The sequence below is a fragment of the Megachile rotundata genome, chromosome 16, assembly GCF_050947335.1.
Source record: "Megachile rotundata isolate GNS110a chromosome 16, iyMegRotu1, whole genome shotgun sequence".
NCBI classification, from domain to species: Eukaryota; Metazoa; Arthropoda; class Insecta; order Hymenoptera; family Megachilidae; genus Megachile; species Megachile rotundata.
Window position 1 is genome coordinate 13012601 of NC_134998.1, and position 20295 is coordinate 13032895.

At 49.3% G+C, this 20295-nt stretch overlaps 3 protein-coding genes across 3 annotated transcripts; 1 reads left to right on the forward strand and 2 right to left on the reverse strand.

The window, feature by feature from the left end:
• Positions 1 to 11665: 11665 nt before the first annotated feature.
• Positions 11666 to 15482, reverse strand: LOC100880633 (uncharacterized protein CG3556). The gene is made up of 7 exons (XM_012280421.2): positions 15269 to 15482; positions 14285 to 14501; positions 13992 to 14229; positions 13685 to 13932; positions 13163 to 13546; positions 12587 to 13090; positions 11666 to 12523 (listed from the first exon to the last, which is right to left on the reverse strand). The coding sequence occupies exons 2-7, from the start codon at positions 14391 to 14393 to the stop codon at positions 12462 to 12464; spliced, it is 1545 nt and encodes a 514-aa protein (XP_012135811.2). The 5' UTR covers positions 14394 to 14501; positions 15269 to 15482; the 3' UTR covers positions 11666 to 12461.
• Positions 15483 to 16367: 885 nt separating this feature from the next.
• On the forward strand, positions 16368 to 19034 carry LOC100881527 (protein I'm not dead yet). The gene is made up of 8 exons (XM_076541244.1): positions 16368 to 16634; positions 16704 to 17084; positions 17141 to 17206; positions 17591 to 17893; positions 17970 to 18112; positions 18187 to 18281; positions 18343 to 18626; positions 18691 to 19034. Exons 1-8 carry the CDS (start codon positions 16494 to 16496, stop codon positions 18976 to 18978), a joined length of 1701 nt encoding a protein of 566 aa, XP_076397359.1. The 5' UTR covers positions 16368 to 16493; the 3' UTR covers positions 18979 to 19034.
• On the reverse strand, positions 17273 to 19953 carry Pa1 (PTIP binding protein Pa1). Its single transcript, XM_076541243.1, has 3 exons — positions 19813 to 19953; positions 19550 to 19710; positions 17273 to 19431 (listed from the first exon to the last, which is right to left on the reverse strand). The coding sequence occupies exons 1-3, from the start codon at positions 19879 to 19881 to the stop codon at positions 19206 to 19208; spliced, it is 456 nt and encodes a 151-aa protein (XP_076397358.1). The 5' UTR covers positions 19882 to 19953; the 3' UTR covers positions 17273 to 19205.
• Positions 19954 to 20295: the final 342 nt, after the last annotated feature.

Consider the following 20295-nt stretch of genomic DNA (forward strand, 5'->3'; position numbering starts at 1 on the left):
ACGGCACGAGCCAGCACGGTAGCTCGGCGCGACGTGGCGCGATTCGGCGTGGCTCGGGTTGGCTCGGCCTGGCGCGACGTGGCGCGAGACGGCTCGATACGGCGTGGCTCGAATCGAGTCAACTCGGGTGGATGTAGCGCGTGGCGGGCGAGGGAGTGGAGCAAGTGCCGTCATAGGACAAGCTCGATCCGTACTGTTCGGCTGGTCGAGGTGATGAGCCCTCGAGGCGGGTGGGCAACGACGAGCTGGCGGCAGGCGGCAAGCGGCAGGCGGCGTGCGGTGGATGGTAGACGGTATGCGGCGCGAGGTGAACGTCGACGGTGTGGGTTGGGGTGCGACGAGAGGCGTGTGGCGTGTCGCGTGTGCCGTGCACCGACTAGAGCGATCGAGACACCGCCGGCGGACGCTTTATGCCCGATACGACGGAGAAAGACCGACTCCGATGGGTGGACCGTCGGCGTCGCCGAGCGTCGGAATAGCGAGCCGTACACCGGGGTGGTTAGCGAAAGACGCGACAACGATGGAGGCGTTCGAGGGGAAACCCGAGAAGTCGCCAGCAAATTTTTCTCCAACCTGAAATTCGACTTTTCGCGATTTCGAAACTCGACCACCCGAATTTTCAAAATTCACGAATTCGGGAGATGCGTTAATCGGAAAATTCGAGACTAAAAGCTCGAAGTATTTGCGCGTCAGCCCGTAGCGTGGAATATCGCACGCGTTTCCAGAGAGTTGGCGCCGGCCGTGAAGAGCGAGAAAGCGCGCGAGGCGGTAAGGCCGTGACAGCAGGGGCAGAAGAGACGGGCGTCGCGTCGCGTCGGCACGCGCTACGTAAAACGCTCCACCCACGCAAACGTATCACGTACGCGCGAACGAGCTTGTACGCGAAAACGTGCGTGTCAGGTTGCCGGGCTGGCTGCGTGCCAGCCTGTCGACTTGTCGCTCGGCCGACGCGATACCGCGCGTCAACGTGCCGCTGCCGTTTCCTCTGCCTATATGTATGTACGCCTACTCGTATACAACCGATATGTACGCGTCTCTGTGTCCGTGCACGCGACGAACTTACGGCGAATTGCTCGCGCTCGATCAACGACGGAGCTAGTTAAATCGTTCCGTCGCTTCGTGTTTCGAAGTTAATCCTCGCGATCGAAGCGGTCCTTATTCTCCTCGTTATTCTTACCTCCGATTCCAAGATACGCGAGATACGCGGACAGCGTAGTTCTCGACAAACGGATAGTTCGCAACGCGTATTCGCTTTGTTTCGCAACTTTTCGCTCGAGCATCGATAGTTTCGCACGAGGGAAAACGTATTCGTTTTTAATCGAACCAGCGGAGCGAGTTTGAAATTTTACACGCAAGTTCTTTGTGCCGGGTACAAGTGCACCGAGCGCGTTTCACCCCCGCGATAAATTCTTATCGTTTATCAAGTTTCGTGTCGAGAAATAACTACTGGTACGAGGCGGTGTTACTTTTGGTAAAAGTAATTTCCAAAATTTTTCCAAGTAAAATCATTTCGCCGAAGAATATCCGTTGTTTCGCGATCGTAGAGAGTATAGTTAATCCAAAGAATGCACGGCGAAACTCGCGTGATTAAAAGATTGCGCGTCGCTCGGATCGATTCGCGATGGCTTTCCCGATGAAAGAATCGTTCACCGGCTTAGGTTTCCGTCGCCGTTCTTCCAAGTTCCGTCGTCTCCATCGAGTACGAGTCGATCGATCGATGCCAAACTCGGCGTGTTACGTACTTTTCGCGATAAGATGTAGGATAGAGAAAGAGACGGAGCGGAACGAGGATAGAAGATGGAAGATGGAAAGAGCAGGTTTGCCCGGTGGCTTCGGCATTGATCGTTCCCCGAAGAAGAGAAGGAGGCGAGCGAAACGAAGAAGAGGCGTACACGAGAAATTCGAGACGCCCAGCGTCGCGCGGCGTCGCGCGGCGTCGCTCGGCATCGCCCGACGGCGAAACGTTATCCGGTATGCAAGAAAGGACGTCCTCATTAGCGGGACGACCGACGTCGTTTCAGCTCGACAGGAGCGATCGCGACGTACCTCGACGCTCGACGCGACGATGTCGAGACAACTCGTCAACGTCCGATTCGTCGCGCGTACCTCTCTCATTATTTACACCTATTATTTCTTCTATTTCGCGATTATATCCGATTCCATCGAATCGAACTTTTCTCACCCGTAGTATCTCGTTACTTTTCTTCGTGTTCGTACGATCGCTGCGACACGACGTTTCTTCGCAGGATGTTGATCCCCGAGTTGCGATGGCCAAGTACCAAACTGCGACCTCGGTGAGAGGCGGCTGTTAATCCGTTTATCGCGTTACCGCCACCATCGGTCTAGCAGCCCCCGACCAATTTACCTAGCAAACCCCCTGCGTCACCGTTCAACCTACACCAACAGTCGAGTCGTGCCGCTGTTAGACGTTACGGCGCTTTCGTAGAAACCCTTCCGCCTTCTTTTCGATATAACCTTTATAAATTAACTGGAGCTTAGACAATAAAAACCGATACGCAGCGAATGAACGAGTAAAACGTAAGTAAGTAAAAGTAATTTAAAGGAAAGAAAACGCTTTTTGAAACGCACGATAGCGCTGGCCTGGATATCGAGTAACGAGAAAGGGTTGAAACGTTCCAACGCGTTAGCTATACCTTCTAGAGTCTAGACTCGAGATGGAAGATAGCTGTTTCTACGCTAGGCTAGCCGTAATCGCCATTCGCCACACCCCCAAACTGACTACCTTCTGCTTCCTACGCTGTTTCTCTCTCCTTCTCTCTCCCTATAAATATATATATATATTTTTCCTCTCTCCGTTACCGTACCACCTAACCACCCACGTACGTTATCTCATCCCCCGATTTCTCACTTTTCTCTCTATCCCTTCGTTTCAGTTTCTCCGCACTTCGCTCGCGACACCGGGCGTGTGTGCGCGAGTGTACGTGCAAGAGGATAGAAAACGAGAAAGAGAAAAGAGACGCGGACGAACGAATGAGTAACCGTTCTTCTCTTCCGACAGCCCCATGGGAATCCGCAATCCGGCGTCCACGATCTCGTCATCCACCCTCCTGCTTTACTCCAGTTTCTCGTCGACGCGACGATCCCTCGCTTCTACGAGTCCTTCGAATTTTAACTTCACCCCTTGCACCAACTACCACCGATACAATTCTCCGAAGGATCGGACGTCTCCTTCCTCCATTCACGACGCTTCAACCGAACAATGCTTTTTTACTCCGTCTCGAATAAAACTTTCAAAATTCTTTTCTTCTCCCTGACTTTCGCACCTATACCCCAACACGCTTTAAACGTTTCGCTGTTCGTAAACGTCTAATTTCGAGACAAATCTACGTTTCCGAATAATATTCGAGGTATTCGATGCCGCAGATGGTCCATTACATCGGTATGGACGAGCCACGCGTGTTCCTCGGCGATAGATCTTACCGTGTCTTCGCTTAATCGACGGTACTCGAATTTTCGTCGAAAGACGCGAATAGTCGCGTTGGAAATTTTGAAGAGTACTTCGGATTTGTAAAAAAGGGGATTTTAGAGAACTCGATTTTAATAAGACGGAAGAGCAGAAATATAAATACGTGTACGTATAGGCGGGCATACGCGTGCAGGAAAATAGGGAAACAAAGCTGTGGTGGATAACGATGCGGGAGTCAGGAGGGGAAAGTAGCTGGAGCGCGCGTTGCGTATCCGTGTTTCCCGAGCTGCCACGATACCGGTGGGAAGCCATTAGCCAAATTGCGAGGTGTCTGCTCGTTGCACCGCTCTATTACCTTCGAGCCGCTTTTCACCGCGCTTCCTAATACGACCCTACCCGTCGTCTTCTTATCGTTTCTGCCTTCTTCGATTCGCGATGGGCGGCTCCTTTCGAAGTATACCCTTTCCACGATCCGACGTTAAAACCTCTCGAGTTCTCGAGTAACGAATGTCCGAGAGAAACGTAAGCGAGCGACGAGACAACGGAAAGAAATCGAGCCGAATATATCGGAAGTACGGGAACGCGTGACGGGCTCGGTCAAAAGGAAATTTTTAATATAGAGAGGTACGGAAACGTCGAAAGTTGGAAATATGCGGTCGTACCGTTGTGCCGACATAGAGGAGTGCAAGCGTGCGCGGCCCGGTTTCAAAGCAAGCCGTTAAATTATTCGTGGTGCTTTCGAGCGACAAATGGACCAGCGAGACGTTTTAAAGGGTCTCGAGAGTCGGACGTCTATAAATAGGTGGGTTAAGGAAACGTTTAAAATTAGCATACGAGCGATACGTCGTAAACGTATATGCTCGTCGATCCGAGAGCGACGCGCTAAACGAATCTCCAGACGGAAAAGATTTCTACGATCGTTCGATCGTCGAGGAGTAAAAGCGGTGAGATCGGGCGAGCAGTTCGGACGAAAGCTCACGAAGGATAAACGCGATACGTCGAAACGCGAAATCGGTCGATATAGAAAAGTAAGAACGCGTCGACGGCTCGCGTGTGCACGTGTCACGATCGGATAGGCGCGTGCACTCCGCTTAGCGGTGTACTTGACTGGTACGCGGTCATGGAATATTGATATGTAAATATAGCGGCACCGGTAGCGTCGATGGCGGTAGACGGCAATGCTACGGCGGTTATAGGGGCGCTAGCAGGTTAACGAGCGGCTCGCGAAGTGCTGTGACGGAGGGGCGAAGGGATACATTGGAAAGGGAGTAAACGAAGAGCGAGAAAGAGGAGCGAAAAAGGGGGAGAGGAAGAGAGAAAGTGCGAGGTAGCTCTTCCAAAGTCGTAGGTGGGTTGATGGAGGTCGAGGGTGAGACGGATAGATGGATGGATGGATGGCTAGATAGGCGGCGAGAGCGAGAGGAAGCGGATAGAATCGGCGAGAGGGAGAGAGGAGAGGAGGAAGAGGGAGAGAATGACCGCGCGGGAGAAAAAGCGAGAACGAACTAGGGATAACGGAAAGGTAGGAGGTGGTAGGCGGCGGTGGTAAAAGCGGTAGCAGGAGACCAAAGTAGGGTGAGGTGGTATCGGGATGGGCGAACGAAGAACCGAGGGGCAGGGGAGTTGGGTCGCTGCCGGCAGTATAACAGAGACGGTCGGGCGTGCCGCGGAGCGTGCCACCAAAGGGGATGAGAATTTTCCACGAGCGGTGAAATTATTGTCGCGACAGATTCGCTGGAAAATATCGGGAAAAAATCGAACGCGGCGTTCGCCGAGTGCTCCTTCTTACGAAAACGTTCCTCCTCGATTATCGAGATTAATCAGAGATAAGGAATTTTTCGAGCGCGGTCCGCTCGCGAGAATAACGAGCCGCATAAACGGCGGAGCGGACAATAGAAAGCCGATGGTGCGTAGGGACATGCCCTGCGGGACACAGCACGGAACGGGGTGGTTGGAACGGTCCGCGGAAACACGAAGAGGGCGGGAACACGTCGGTCGAGCGAGGGTTGCCGCGCTGCGATCCAGGGAAAGGGGACGCAGGAGGGTGACTACGACTTCGTACGTACTGGTACATGCCTCTCTACCAACGCGAGCCTTCCTCGCTGTGTACGAGCTTGCACGCGCGAACACGCTCGCACACGCTCCCCACCGAAACCACTACTGCCACTATCTACGAGGACACGAACACTCCAAGGATATCTTCTACCGAGAAACACCTGGAAGGATAGTTCGCCATCGCGCGTAAAACCTCTCTATCTTTCTCCGTGCCTCGAACCCTGCCTTCGAATCCTTCCTCTTTAGATTATCAACCGTGTCCGCTCTTCGTGCATCGCTCCGATCGTTTCGCCGCTTCTATTTCGTTCGCTCCTCTCGTTTAACGCCCGACATTATAAACCCTTAACGTCCTCCCCTTTTTTTCTTTTCCTCGAACGCGTTTCTGCTCTACGCCATAGAATCGACGCGTCGATCATCGCGATTCGAACGGCTAGTTTCGATAACGATTAAATGAAATACGACCTTCTTATCGCTACATTCGTATTCCAGCTACATTGGCAAAAATTCGGACGATACTTTTGTAAAACGCGTAACGCGACCCACCCGTACTTTCGATCAGCGTTCGTCGAAGGGTTGCATCGAAAACGATCGGTGCGGATGAACGATTTCGAGCTCGGTTTATCTCCGCCTAAATATTAAGTGCCTAATATTCGATATTGTTCGGTATTACGGCGTTAGATACACTTTTAATAAAGCAGCCAATATTTGGCACCCGACAGGGTAGCTCCGAAGAAATAGTCGCGATATACCGGCGATAAATTCGTCGATTAAGCGTTCGTTCGGTTATTAAGAAGGGCTGCAGGAGAAAAGCGTCTGCGACACGCATCGGTAACGTTCGTTCGCGCGAAATCGTTAAGACGTGATCTTTTTCGAGAACGCGAGACTTGGAAAGGTAGCGAGAAAAGGTATAACCATATTCCTTGTAGGAATAGTATCGCGCGAAAAAAAGCCAGCTCGACCACTTCTGTAGACGTACGCGGAGATGTAGGCGTGTAGGAGAGAAGAGCGAGGCGAGAAGAAGTTGAAACGATCGGAAGACGGAGAAGGCGGTATAGGAGGAGAAAGGAGAAAGCGGCTAGGCGAGCATTAAATCGGAGAAAGATAGAGGGGCGAGCGTGGCTGTGGAGGGTAGCGAGAAAGAAGAGGGTTAGACGGGAAGAAAACGTTAGGACGGATCGGGAGAAAACGCAGCGGGTGTTGGCAGGAGGAGGGAGACGAGAACGATAGCGGCGCTGCGGCGTAACGACGCTATAACGCGAGCCGCCGGGTGATTACCTACCACCTCCGAACCCCGTTTACCCCTGGTGTGTCGAGCGGTGCGCTTGTCGCGCCACGCCGTTCCTCTCGGCGCCACGTCCGCTCGCGCCACGCCGGATCGCGCCACGTCGAGCCACGCCGAGCGACTCGGAGCCGAGCAGAGCGGAGCCACGCCACTCGACACCGCATCGGCTCATGCTACCGTCACCCCAACCCCTGCGTTCAACCGTGCCACGCTATCGCGTTGACCGTGCCTTGCCGTGCCGTGCCGTGCCACGTCGCACCACGCCGCACCACGCCGCACCACGCCGCGCGTGTCGGTAGCTCCGAATCCCACGCCATCGACCCGACATTACTCCCAGCGAATCCCTCCTTTCCACCCACACCCTCCTTCCATCTCTTTGCCTCTTTCGTATCCTGTTCTTCTCAGCCGAGTCCGTGGTACACCGATCGTGGCCTCGTGCGCCACTCTTGTCCGTGTGGATAGCGACGGCGAGCCGTTCGTGTCGTGGTAAGCTCGGCTAGCGGGAAACGTCGACGCCGTAAACGCGACGCCCTTGTAACGATGCCACCGAAGAAGTTACAGAGCCGAGTTTCGGAGAGGAGTAGCCTCTAGGCACGTACGCGTATCTCGCCTACCTGACTGTTTCGTTCGTAATATAGCGAGGACGGACGTGCGAGCGGACCTATTTCATCCTGCCGCGCGGCTATCTGGACTACTACGCCAACTCGAATTGCTCGATTCTCCGCGTGTCATCTCGCCGCTGCCCTGTCTTCTTATTTCTCTCGTCGGACCGATCTATTTCGTATTTACCTTTTACTACCCTTAACATCGAAACTTCTATGCCAACTACCGCTTATTCTTCTTAATTTTCTAACGCGCTAGCTAGTTGATCTTTCGTCTAGATCGAAAATAGCTCGCGTAAAATTTGACTAAGCCTACGCGAAACGTTTCTAACTACTTCGGAAGGAAGAACTTACGTATAGCGAATCGATGAGTCGTCGAGCTTCTACTAGCCAGAACAAAACAGGACGGAACAGACTAACGGAAGGTAAATGGGAGTTGACCGCTCCGCTAAACGGATCACGGTATACGAGTTTCCAAAACTCGATTATTCGTGCCGCGACACTTTAATCGTTCCAGCGTCGTCGCGTCCGAAACCGATGACGATTTCGAACCGTTGATCGTTAACGATCGACCGCGGGTCTCGTTCGTTGTTCTTGCGTTCTCGCTAAGGGATCTCGAAACTCGAAGCCGCTATCGTTTATCGTTCACCGCTTTCCGTGGACGCTCCAGTATTTAATATCGATTCTATTCGATAGCGGATAGATGCGACGCGCACCAACGATCGCGGGCAACGATTTCAGCCCGCGCGATAAACGACATCGTGCCACGCCACGTACCGCGAACCGCGAACCACGAACCGCGGACCTCTCGTATCGCGAATCAGCGAAGGAAAGAGAAACGGTCAGAAGGGGAAAAATATAGTGACGCGGCCTGCTGTACGGTTGCGTGCCATTCCCAGCGGTATGCACCACGCGTACACGTCATACGGAAAGGCGCGAAACGCCACGGACGAATAACTACGTTCCAACGCACCGATGCTCTCGATTCCAGCCTCGCGAACCGTCTCTGTCGTCTTGGAAACGCGTAACTCGATATCCAAGTAATTTCTTCCTCCGACGCCCTATTAATTTCTCTTTGCGTTTTCATCGATTTTTCACCGTTAACGATCGACCGAACGCTCGATCACCGTCGCCCGATTCGACGAAAGCCGCTTCGAGCAAAGCCTGTGAACTAAATACGGGCTTCTTCCAGTAACGAGAGATCGCGTTAGGTGTTTCATCTTGGCGGAAATACCGTGAAACTACTACTCGAGCAAACGTCAAAGATCTTTAATCCTTTCTGGTCCAGTGTATTACCGTACGCCCCGACGTATTCGCTTCGAAACTTTCGCGAATTATTATACGCGGATATTTGGAGCGTAAAAATGAACAAAGGAAAAGGATTTGTATCGGAAATAATATGAATCGCGAAGGGTTAATAGGCTTAGCGATAAGCCGTAAAAAGTGCTAGCTGGACCATGTATACACCGCTTCCTCCGCGGGTTTATCCGACGTATCCGGTGCAGAAGCGCAGGAATCTCGAGCGATACGAGTTTCTGGGAAACTCGTCTGCTCGTTTGGCTGATCGAACGATCGAACGGTCGCGAGACTCGAGTCGAGCGGAAACGTGCGCTGCGAAAGTAAGAAAAGAAAATAGAGTGTAAAACGAGAGAGAAAAGGAGGCGCGGGGGAGAAGGACGGAGAAAAGAGGAAAGGAAATGGAAGAAGTAAGAACGGTATTGGACGATGCGTCGTTAACGGTAACGACGGCCACCGATTGTCCCAACGACGCCGGTCTGCGCCCCCGCGTTTCCCGCGCTAGCGCCGTTTCCCCTTCGACCTCTGCCTCCGCGACACTCGGCCTCGAGCCGTCTTATTGTCGCGATAAATATAGAGCCTACTCCAAATCATCTACCTGCTTTACTTGCTCCACTTGCGCTCTTTCTTCTTCCTGCTTTAATCTCTTTCTTCGAGCTCGCTCTCCGTTTTTCTTTACTGCGCTTCATCTCCGATTTTTCCTTAATTTCCATTTCGAATATCGAAGCATAATTCAACGTTGCTCCTCGTAAAAGAAGAATACGCGATTCGTTGATCGACAAATTATCTTCGCGTTTTTCGATATTTAAACTCTTATTCGCGAAGGTGAGCGTCGATTTTCCTCGCTGACCCCAACACAGCATCGTAATTCGACCAAGAATAGAACGAGGTCGTGAACCAGACGTCCGACGAACGAACGTCGGAAAGAAAAGACGCGGAACGAAGAGACGGAGAGAACGATGATTAACGCGACGGAGAGAAACAATCGCGTAAACGATTAAACGGTTAGGCGGGCACGGGCACAGACAGGAAGAGGGTGACGGGGAAATGAATCGTTACGAAATCGTTGCTACGTCGGAACGATCGATCGCGGATAACATTTAGCATGTTCGGAGCTCGCATCCGTCGTGGCCAATAATTAATTACTCTTCCGCGGACCGACGCAAGGAATACGATCGTCGACCTCGATTCCTGCATGCCGATTAAAGGACCACCATTAGTTTTTACGATGGTCACCCGTTACAGAGCTGTAGCACGTTTCGTAAGCGCGCGCGGTTTAAAGGGGAGAGTGCCTTAAAGGGGACGGTTCGGTGTCAAGATCGGCTCGATTGGAAACAACGGATTCACAGGTTTGGATATCGAGGACACGGGAATTTAGGGCTGCGGGAGTTTGGAAATTTTGGGACTTGGTCATTACAATATTTGAGAACCGAAAAATTCTGAAAATTTTTGACAAAGAAGTATCGGTCGTTTCAAAAAGTGAGAATAAGTTTCAAGAGACAACTCGTTTGCGTGGCGTCGAAATATACGGAACGCTTTTCGGTCGATTTTAATCGGTGGAACAAACGTTCCGATAGCGCGTCGACTTTGAACGAGTAATATCAGCGCCTATAGCAGGCCAAAATTTAAACGTCGCGTCGCGTCGGCTTACCGCGAACCAATTACAAGTTTTTACGGCCGCGAACGTACCGTCAGCAATTTCCCGGCAAATTTCTCGCCAATGTAGGTGTCTGTTCTGCCATTTTCTTCCCTCCCCTCATTTTTTGCTCGGTTTTTCTTTCTCGACCTCCTCGTCGATGTACCTGGTTTTTTCCGTTTTTCTCTTTTTCCGTTTTTCCCCGAACGTATGCATCGATCGTCCGCATATTCCGGCGAATCCTCGCTTGCCGTATCCGCATAATTGCCGCGATATACCGACGGCATAGCGAACCGGGCAAACAAGACCGGCCCAGAGACAGGCGAAAAATATGAAAAAGAGAAAGAGTAAGGGAAAGAGGAGAAGACGTACGCCAACACGTGTTCTACGACATTATACCTACGTTGCATCCTACCTATGAATATGCAAAAAGAAACGAGGCGAAGGCATCGAGATCGTCCTCGTTCGATACGTATCTTAGGCGTTGCTCGATTCCATCCAGCCTACGAAAACTTTTCACCTGTTGCGATCGATTTTACGATCGGTATCGAAAGAAACGATGGAAAATATGCGCGTGCTACATCGATGGATGTAAATGGTCGCTGTTCTTACGACAGATGGATTTACGAGTTCCGAGTTGCCGAGGACGAACTCGTTCGCGGTTCTAACGCTCCGTGGGGTTAGACGAATCGAGGATGGAAAGGGAAAACGGCCGGCCAAAGGTTGGAAAGTTCAGAGTTCCGATCCACGAACGACTAGGTTCCAGTTGGAGTTGGAGTTGAAGTTGGAGTCGGGGTTGGAATTGAAGTAGGGAGTGGAAGTGGGATTGGAATCGGTGTTGAGGTGGGGTGGGGCTCGGGGATGGGGTTGAGGTTGCAATTGATCGATATGCCACGCCGCCACTAATTCCACGGCACCATGATATATGCAACGTGTCTGCTTCACGACTCGTTAGCGATAATTCTTCGCCGAGGCATTGCTACTGGTTTACGCGATGATCGTCGATGTTCTTAACTTTCGTGAAATGCCATCTTTTTCTCGATTCGTTGGACTTGGCTGAAGATTTCGGTCGCAAAAGGCGCGAACGCGTTTACCGACCAACACCGAGGAGATCGAAACGATCGCGATTATCGGATGCGTGAAGACCGTAATAGAAAGTGGCGCGTGCATGGCACGTGCGTCGCGACGTAGGCACGAAAGCGCCGGCACGCGTCTATCGAACGCGATTAGGCTAGCGATGGCTTTAAGCCGATAACATCTAGACGGATTACTTTTCGTTACTAATTCCATCCTACGAGTATCGAGTTCTACGTCCAACGACTTCAAGTTCGCAACGAGTTCAAGAAGAAATTGAAAGGTTCACACGATTGTTCGTTATTTTACAGTTTATTTATCAATTTCAAGGAACAAAAGGGAAACAACGTAGATTACAATGATTAGGCAAATGATCGAAAAATCGTTGATCGAAACGTATTATCTTGCGAACAAAGATGCTGGTACCTCTACACTTTTTCTCGCAGCGCAAGCATTCGACGATGGTGTAGCGCTCGCGGTCGGTTATCAAGAAACAGGGTAGGTCGCTAATTATATAGATATAGGATACGGGATTTATTAAATGTCAATTAATACGTTGATATTCGCGTACGGTATCGGCATATCATACAAGTAGGTACAACGTGGTTGTGCATTGCAGTTTCATAGAAAATATTATGCTGTTCAGCTTACGTAACGATGTACGCATGGTGTTCGTTCGTTCGTTAGTTGTAGTTACCGTGCATCGGTCGAAGACCGGTGTCGTTTCAGAATTTGTCGCGTTTCGACTCGTTGAATCTGAATGATAGGTCATCGGAGCAGAGCTTTTTAAACGCGCATCACTGCCAGCTCTATCTGTTTCTCACCTCCCTAAGAAGCTGACATACGAGCGATCCATATGAAAACGTCCCAGGAAAATGCCTCGTACGTTACCGTACGCGTTTAGCGATGGCAGTGAACAAAGTGAGCTTTCGTTTTCGAGCAACTAAATATTATTTATCTTTTTTTTTCTTTTTTATTCTTTTTTTCTTTTTTTACTCATTGCCTCCTGCTTCTCTCGATTCCTCTTTACCCTTCTTACCTCCTCGATCCACTTTTCTCAGTTATTTCGAATAAACGTATCGTCCCTTCTCACAGCTTCTTATACCAATACAGGTAATGCTCTCCCTCGCTGATCTGCAGTTCGTCGACGCCTAGAAATCAGCGATTACTGTCAAGTTGCTCTGTAATTCTTTCGAAATAAAAGGAAAACGTACCTCCGGGGGCAACCAACTGATTACCGGGCGGCGAAGAAGGATCCGGCGGAGCTGTAAGTCGATACAACAGCCAATAATGATGCGACATTCGCTCCTCCTTGTACCCGGCTATGGTGTGAACGTAGTGTCCGTTCGGCCATTCGGACGCGACGAATTGAAAGTGCGGAGACATTTCCGCAGCCGTCAACATCACTTCGTAAAACGTTTCGTTCTTAGGCGCTGTTATCGTCAGACTATAAGTCTCGTTCACGTTGCTGCCGACCCATAAAGTGTAAGAGACGTTCACGGTGACGGGAGCTGTCGTCGTCGCGGTCGGGATTTCGGTGCTGTTCGAGCTGATCGTGTTCTTCGCGTTGTTCGCGTTGTTCACGTTGTTCGCGTTGGTTGCATAGTTTCCGTTATTCCTGTTACGATTAGTCCCGTTTCCGGCCACTCCGTTACTCACGTTATTCCCGGGAATTATCAGCGTCGGTGCGCTCTCGTTGCGGCTCGAAACCTTCGGTTCTGAAAGGGATACAAAATTTTATTAAATCGTGCGATACGCGTTCTTTATTTTAAGGGAATTGAAGGACTGACCGTTGGTGGAGAATCGAGGCGGCGAAGTATCGGCGAGTCCTTGACCACAGTCGAGGGTTCTGATACTCGCCAAACCTCGTGGAGCCACGCCGAGCAAAGCCTCGGCGGTCGTGCGAACATCCCCGTCGAAAGAACCGTCGGGTCGCTGTTGGCTCATCAACCACGACAACGCGGCGGATCTGTTCCAGTTATCAGCAGGCTCGTTTTCCGCTTCCTCGAGCGCTTGCATTACCAAAGCGGTTGTGCGAACATCCCCGAAACTACCGTCGAGTCGTTGCTGCTGCGCCAAACCGATCGACGGTTTGCGCACGAAATGATGCAGATTTCGATGCTTGTGATCCTGAACGATACACTTTAAAGCTAAGATTACCATCGCGACTGTGTCTGAAAACAAGATGAAATTTATAAAGCTAATAAGTTCTCCCATACTGTCAATAACTATCGAGAACCTTGAAACCTCGACGATATATATTGACCGTCCGAGTTCTCCATAATGGCGCGAAGAGGCGCGCTCTTGCTTACCGACATTGTGATCTTGAGCGGCGTTCGCAATGTCCAGCAGTCGACGGATCTGTCTTTTCCGAACGTGAGCTTCCGCGTTACACGCAGCCAGCGTCGTGAGAGCAAACTCGTAATCCGTAGGCGGTTCGTGATGCTGAAGCGTTCCGATCAAATCGTGACCGTGAAACTGTCTCGGATCCGTGCACATGGCGTTCAAGGCGAGAGTGTAGCGTGCCAATCGCACAGGACAGAAACCAACCTCTCGATGCCTGAAAACACATGCACTCTCGATCACGTCGATCGAGCAGGTTCGAGATAGAATCGTTACCTCCAAAATAACAACACTATTTCGAGCTCCATTTGTTTGCTGCTGAGCTGCAGCTCGAGAGGGGCTGCAGGAGCGACGTTGTCCTCTCGCGATAGATTGCTTAACCGAAGGACCAGCAGAACTTGATTCGTGTCGTTTCCCCAACCGGCATCTTTGTCGCGCTGACTCCACAGCCAGGCAGTCGCGCGTTCCAAAATGTTCTCGGCGTCCGAGTCGCTCGAGCCGATTTCGATACCACCTATCGAGTCAAATCGTTATTCGGTCGCTCTGGAGGGAGAGGTAGTTTCAGATACCTTCGCCTCGAACCGCCTCCAACGTGCAGACACACGCCAACGCCAGAACCATCACGGCTGCCATACTTGCTCTTCCCCACATTGTCACCGAAGATCCTACGATACACATGCGCTCGTCTCCGTGCCCGTCGATAACGCCACTCGAATCGGATGAGTCAGACGTCGATTCGTCTGATTCCTCTAACGACACGCTCGGCCACACCGACTCCTGTGGAACCTTCGAAACGCTTCTTATCTCGCGAATTTCCGAGTTCGGGGAGGAAGTCGAAAGGCGGACGTTGATCGATACCGTGTCCGACTAACGGCCATGCAAAGTTGACAGGATCGTCGCCCTGACACCGGCAAACGAGACACCGCGACCACGTTCGGCGTCGCTACGCCTGCGGACGCGCTACTGAGAACAACGCGGTATCGCATAGGATCGATATCGTGGCAGTCGCCGTCCTCTGCCGCGACGTATATACGCGTTACTCCCCGACTATACGTGCACTCGCGCTCCCCTTTTCTCTGCTCCGCCGTTGCCTACTCGATTCGTCTCTTTCTTTTCGCTCCGACCCCCATACGCCCCTCGCCTCTTTATTCTCTTCTCGCACCCCCTGCCTTCGTTTCAACGAACTCGTATCACCCGCCTAGCCGTGGTCCCATTTTCTCGCGTTCTCGTTGCCGGTCGATTCTTTCTTCCGAGACCCCGAAATCGTACGCTATCGTATCATCGATCGAACCGCTGCAAACTCTAAACCCTTACGGTAGAGATATTTCGTAAATCAGAATGCGCTGGACGCGAAAAATACGTAAACGATTTTGTAGAAAAAGTTTCGTTTCGTTTCTAATACGAGTTGATGAATTATAGCGTAAACGATAACCGAGAGAAGTTTAATGAAAAGCAACGGACATATAAAAGGGCGATAACGAGGACGATGATGGCAACTCGGTACGCGTTCAAAGCAACGCGTTGAAATCCTGCGATTTACCGCGTTTACTTACCCCTGCTTATCCTCGTTGGTTGCCACACGAGTTCTCCGGATTTTTATTCGGAAATTGAGCGAATGACTGGTCTTTAACGCATCGGAACCGGAGGATCGAAACGTGCTGGTCAGATCGAGTTCCTCATCGTTGGCGCGACTAATACAGCGCGGCGTGACGCGACGCGGCGTGGCGCGACGCGACGCGGCGCATCGAACGCGACAAATCTGAAGGGATGCGAGAGGCTTCAAGGGCGCCCCCTTTCTATCATTATCGAGAGGAAGGTCCAAGCGTAATTTGTCACAGGCTCCCTCTGCATCGAACGCAAACGCGGATCGTTTTGTCAATACACTCTACACTCTTCTGCTCCTCTCAATTTCGAATATACGCTTAATTTCCTTATGTCAGTCCATATCGCACAAATTGAAGTATGGCACTGCAACGTGGTGCAATGAAGCGGAATAAATTGCGGACGGTAACGTGCGCCTGAGTTATGACGACCCGCGATGCACGCGAGTCGAGCGGGAACGCGACGTAATAGGGGCAAATAAATTGGAAAGAAAGAGCGCGGAACCGCAGTAAAATGTCATGAAGATACTTAAACGTTTACGATAAAATAAATAATCAGATCTTTCTCGCGTTATCGGTTACGTTCTCGTTTGTCGACGAACGGTACTTAAACCCTTGGCGGGTCCAAAACGATTCAATGCTTAAAGAAATCATTCCCTATATCATCGACAAGATATGGTGTAGTGTGAAAACTGTTCTGAACACATATTCTGCACCTTTGAACCCACGGAATATATTCCAAATAATATAAAATTAATATTAATAAATATATATAATGAATATATAGCGTATTAATCGATAAAATTGATATTAATTGAATTTTAAAAAAAATTGAACATGTGGCGCCATCTCTCCGGCGAACGGGGTGAACTACACACTTTTGAAACAGCGGCTTCGTTAGTTCCTATGCGCGGCCGCTAGACGGCGCCACTTGTACCGTTTTCGGTTCGATTCCGTGATAAGTTGGATCACTAGTGTAACAATGCATTATCGATCGAAAGGAGAAGAATCTGAACATGGCTAAATATTCAAAAAATCGACTGCATGGATACGCGGACAAACGATTCGTCTGTTTATCGTTCTTTTGATCGATGTAGAAAAGACATTATTTCTTGTCCGTTGAATAATCCTATAACTTTTCCGTACTGCATTAATATGTATACGTAAGTGAAGAAATATGAGGAGGCAAGCGGAAGAAGAAGAAAAAGAAAGTAAATTGATATTGACGCTGAGATTCCTCAAGACATACTATAAAATAATATTTGCCGTAACATGGGCGATAATTTTGCTGCCCGCCTTTTTGGTCTACAATGTTCCGGTAGTGAAATAATTAGATAGCTCGCGAACCGGAAGATGAATTGCCATACATTTTTATTTCGATCTACAGGAAACGAGGTGCGCGTACACAATTTTGCTGATGGCTGGGTATTGGATCAGCGAATGTTTTCCTATGGCGATAACCTCGCTTATACCCTTGGTGTTGTTCCCGCTGTTCGGCGTCCTCAGCACAGCAGATACCTGCAGCTGTTACATGAATGATACCATAATGGTTTTCATAGGAGGTTTGGTCCTCGCTGTGTCCATCGAACATAGCAACCTGCATTTGAGAATCGCTCTAGGAGTGATGAAAACTGTTGGCTGTACTCACGGCAAATTACTTGCCGGTCTCTGCGCGGTAACCTCTTTTATATCTATGTGGGTTTCGAATACCGCGGCTACCGCCATGATGGTACCGATCATATTCGCGATTCTAAACGAACTAGAACAGGTAATTTTATTTAAGTGCGCGCCCTTATAGTCTATTAAACGATTTCTTTCCCTTAGGCAGGACTGGGCCGAGTTTTCGATAAGATGCCAATAGATCCAGAAAATCCGGATTTGGAACCGTTAGTATAACAGGGTAGTTCTATAACAATCTATCCTAATAGGATTTTATAAGAGAAAATGAGACATTGCTTTTCCATGTAATCACCCTTTATTATGACATCTTGTTACATCTATAAATTAATATTCCAACATCTTTATAAGAATAGTCCTTCTTTGAAATTACTTAAAATAGTTGCTCGCAAGACATTATCGCTACACAGTTTTTACCGTGAAGATCCCTTTGATGTTCTATCTAGGCAGTCGTCAACTCTGTACCACATAGTGAAAAGCATTCAGTCTCTATTCTTGTAGTACCGTGTCGGGCCATATTATCTGCGAGGCGTGAACACAGAACTTCAAAGATGCAAATACAAATGGATACTCGTTGCTCGCCGTAGGCAACTGCAGCCGACAAAAGTGACGAAGGCGTATTTGCTGGCAGCAGCGTACTGTTCGACGTTCGGTGGTACAGGGGCGCTGGTCGGTACAGGCACCAATCTTACGTTCAAAGGGATCTACGAGAGCACGTTTCCCGAATCCGGTGGCATCAACTTCACGCAGTGGATGGTCGCGGCACTTCCACAGATGATAGTGAACACCGCGTTGACGTGGCTGTATCTTCGCATAGTGTTCATGGGCTATTTGAGACCGGGTAGCAAGGACGCGCAAATGGCGAACATCGGTGAGGAAGGTGAAGCGGTGACGAATCGGGTAACTTCTTCCTTCTTTCATTCCGTAGCATAAAGTTCTTCGAATACGACGTTCACCGCTTATGTATCTTGTTTAGGTCGTACAGCAAAGATACGCCGAACTGGGTATCTTTACGTTTCACGAAAAAGCAGTTGCAACGCTTTTTGCGACATGCATATTTCTCTGGATATTTCGGAAACCTGGCTTCGTACGTGGATGGTCCGAAGTGATAACGGAAATGTTGAGCAATTTTTCACGTAATCTCTTCTCTTCGCATTCGAGCTCCATTTAACCAAAATGAATATCTTCGACAGAGATGTACGAGATTCGACGCCTGTCATATTCATCTCGATTCTGATGTTTTTTATTCCGAAAGATCCCAGTTTCATTTACAGTTTCAGCAAAGATCGTAAGTATCCGAGAGTTGATCTTCCACCTTCTACTTTTAACGAATTCGTTCTGATCCACAGCCGAGAAAAGACCACGCGTTTCTTCGGAAGGTTTGATCACGTGGGATGTGATCGAGAAAAAAATGCCTTGGAGCTTAATGTTTCTGTTAGGCGGTGGATTCGCTATATCCAAAGGCAGTATAGCCTCTTGCTTGGCTAAAAGAATCGGGGAAGCCTTGGTACCGCTCAAGTATTTACCACCTGCGATGATCTTGTTCCTTGTTTCCTTGTTCGTCGGCACTATTACAGAGTTCACGAGCAACGTCGGCATCGCGAACATTACTTTACCGGTGATCTCTCAAATGGTAAGTCGTAACTGCTTCGAGACGATTACTTCAATATTCCGTTGGTTGTTTTCTCTCTTTGCAGTGCGTAGCAATGGAGATTCATCCGCTTTATTTGATGGTACCCGCAGCCATAATGTGCTCCTATTCGTTCCGATTACCGGTTGGTACACCACCGAACGCGATCGTCACGATCGTGGGTAAAATTCCAACCAAGTGGCTAATGATAGGAGGTTGTGGCCCGGCTATTTACGGGCTCATAGTTCAGGGTATTTTCTTCATTGTTTGGGGCACTTATATTTTCGGTATCAGTGATTTTCCAGCGTGGGCCTCTCACGCTCATGCGTCCGAGGCAAATTCAAAGTGCAATTAAATTAGACTAGATTAAATGAAATGAAATAAAATCAAATGAAATGAAATGCAATTAAATGGCAACTTTTTGCTTATTAGACAAACTCGCCTCTTTGTTCGCTGTCGCGTTTTCTCTTCCCGCAAGACTTGTACGCGACAAAAATTCGCCTAATCGTTTCGTCTTGTACTCGTTACACAACAGGTACGACACATTTTTCGCTGTAACACGACCGAGAAAACTGATTACGGTTAGGTTGGCTGCGTTTTCGATACGGCCGATTCTGTCTTTTTCGGACTCGAATTAATTTCTTGCTGTTCTAGTCTACGATGTCGTAGCATGGTGGACAGCACTCCGTTAAAGCTTGCAGTTTTCTTTTTCGCGCTTCCCTTTGGAGTGCTTTCGCCTATTCTGCGAACCGGTAATCTAGGCGACGACATTTCGTCCATGAAATCGAAATCAGACTTCTCTTCGATCCTATGAGAAAGGATTAACGTTAAAAAATACGAAGCACTGAACCATTGTAAATGATACAAAATTGTCGGCATAAAATTCGAACGTTCCTAGTTGTACATTTAAATAGAATGGCGCTTACTTGTATTCTTGCGAGCCGTTGTCTTGCTTTCGATTGTTCGAAAGGACAGGAGATGGACCCCTTCTACCAGGACACTTCCATTCGAGCTCCAGAACCCTATTGTTAGCTTCGAGAGCCTCGATCAGTGTTAATATATCGTCGGATTTCAAGGTCCATTCGTTCTATATTGCACGAAGGATGAAGATTAGAGAAGAAGAGAGGGAAGAACGAGAGCGAAAGAGAGGAAGAACAGACACGATAAACCGTTTGTTTACGTTACTTACTTTCCCATCTATCTCGTATTTCTCGTCGTCCGAACATTCCACGGACCAATCTTCCTCGTTACGTTCCATATCGTTTCCGAAGTAATTCGTTTTAACTTATTTAGAAAGAAAATCCTGGCACACCCCCACGTATTTACAAGAGAACCCGAAGAACCACACAGAGTTTCAACAAACACTCCGCTCAAGTTGTACGGTGAGGTCGCCACTGTGATCGATGATCATCTCCGCAAGATGTCGCTTGTGTTCGCGTGCGCAACAATCGTTGATCGAATTCGAACGCGATTGAGAAACTTCAAATTCGGCCGTTCATCTATGTATTAATTTTTCAGATGAATTAGTTCATTCGCAAACGACGATATTGGGCTATATTCAACTTTTAACTAAAAACGATCTTACTTTCTTCTCGATCGTACACGTGCCAGTGTTCTTTCTCTTTGTGCCATAAAATTTTCGATCGTATTTATCGTATCCCATTTATCATTC

Bases quoted from the DNA above. Each gene is read 5' to 3' on its own strand.
- LOC100880633 (XM_012280421.2), bottom strand. From the start codon at position 14,393: ATGTGTATCGTAGGATCTTCGGTGACAATGTGGGGAAGAGCAAGTATG. The intron at 13,933-13,991 runs GTAACGATTCTA...ATGTGTTTTCAG, and splicing joins ATAGTGTTGTTATTTTGGAG to GCATCGAGAGGTTGGTTTCT. The intron at 12,524-12,586 runs GTACGTTTTCCT...GCTGATTTCTAG, and splicing joins TCAGTTGGTTGCCCCCGGAG to GCGTCGACGAACTGCAGATC.
- LOC100881527 (XM_076541244.1), top strand. From the start codon at position 16,494: ATGAGGAGGCAAGCGGAAGAAGAAGAAAAAGAAAGTAAATTGATATTG. The intron at 17,894-17,969 runs GTAACTTCTTCC...TATCTTGTTTAG, and splicing joins GTGAAGCGGTGACGAATCGG to GTCGTACAGCAAAGATACGC. The intron at 18,282-18,342 runs GTAAGTATCCGA...TCTGATCCACAG, and splicing joins TTACAGTTTCAGCAAAGATC to CCGAGAAAAGACCACGCGTT.
- Pa1 (XM_076541243.1), bottom strand. From the start codon at position 19,881: ATGGAACGTAACGAGGAAGATTGGTCCGTGGAATGTTCGGACGACGAG. The intron at 19,711-19,812 runs GTAAGTAACGTA...CGTGCAATATAG, and splicing joins AATACGAGATAGATGGGAAA to AACGAATGGACCTTGAAATC. The intron at 19,432-19,549 runs GTAAGCGCCATT...CCTTTCTCATAG, and splicing joins AACGGCTCGCAAGAATACAA to GATCGAAGAGAAGTCTGATT.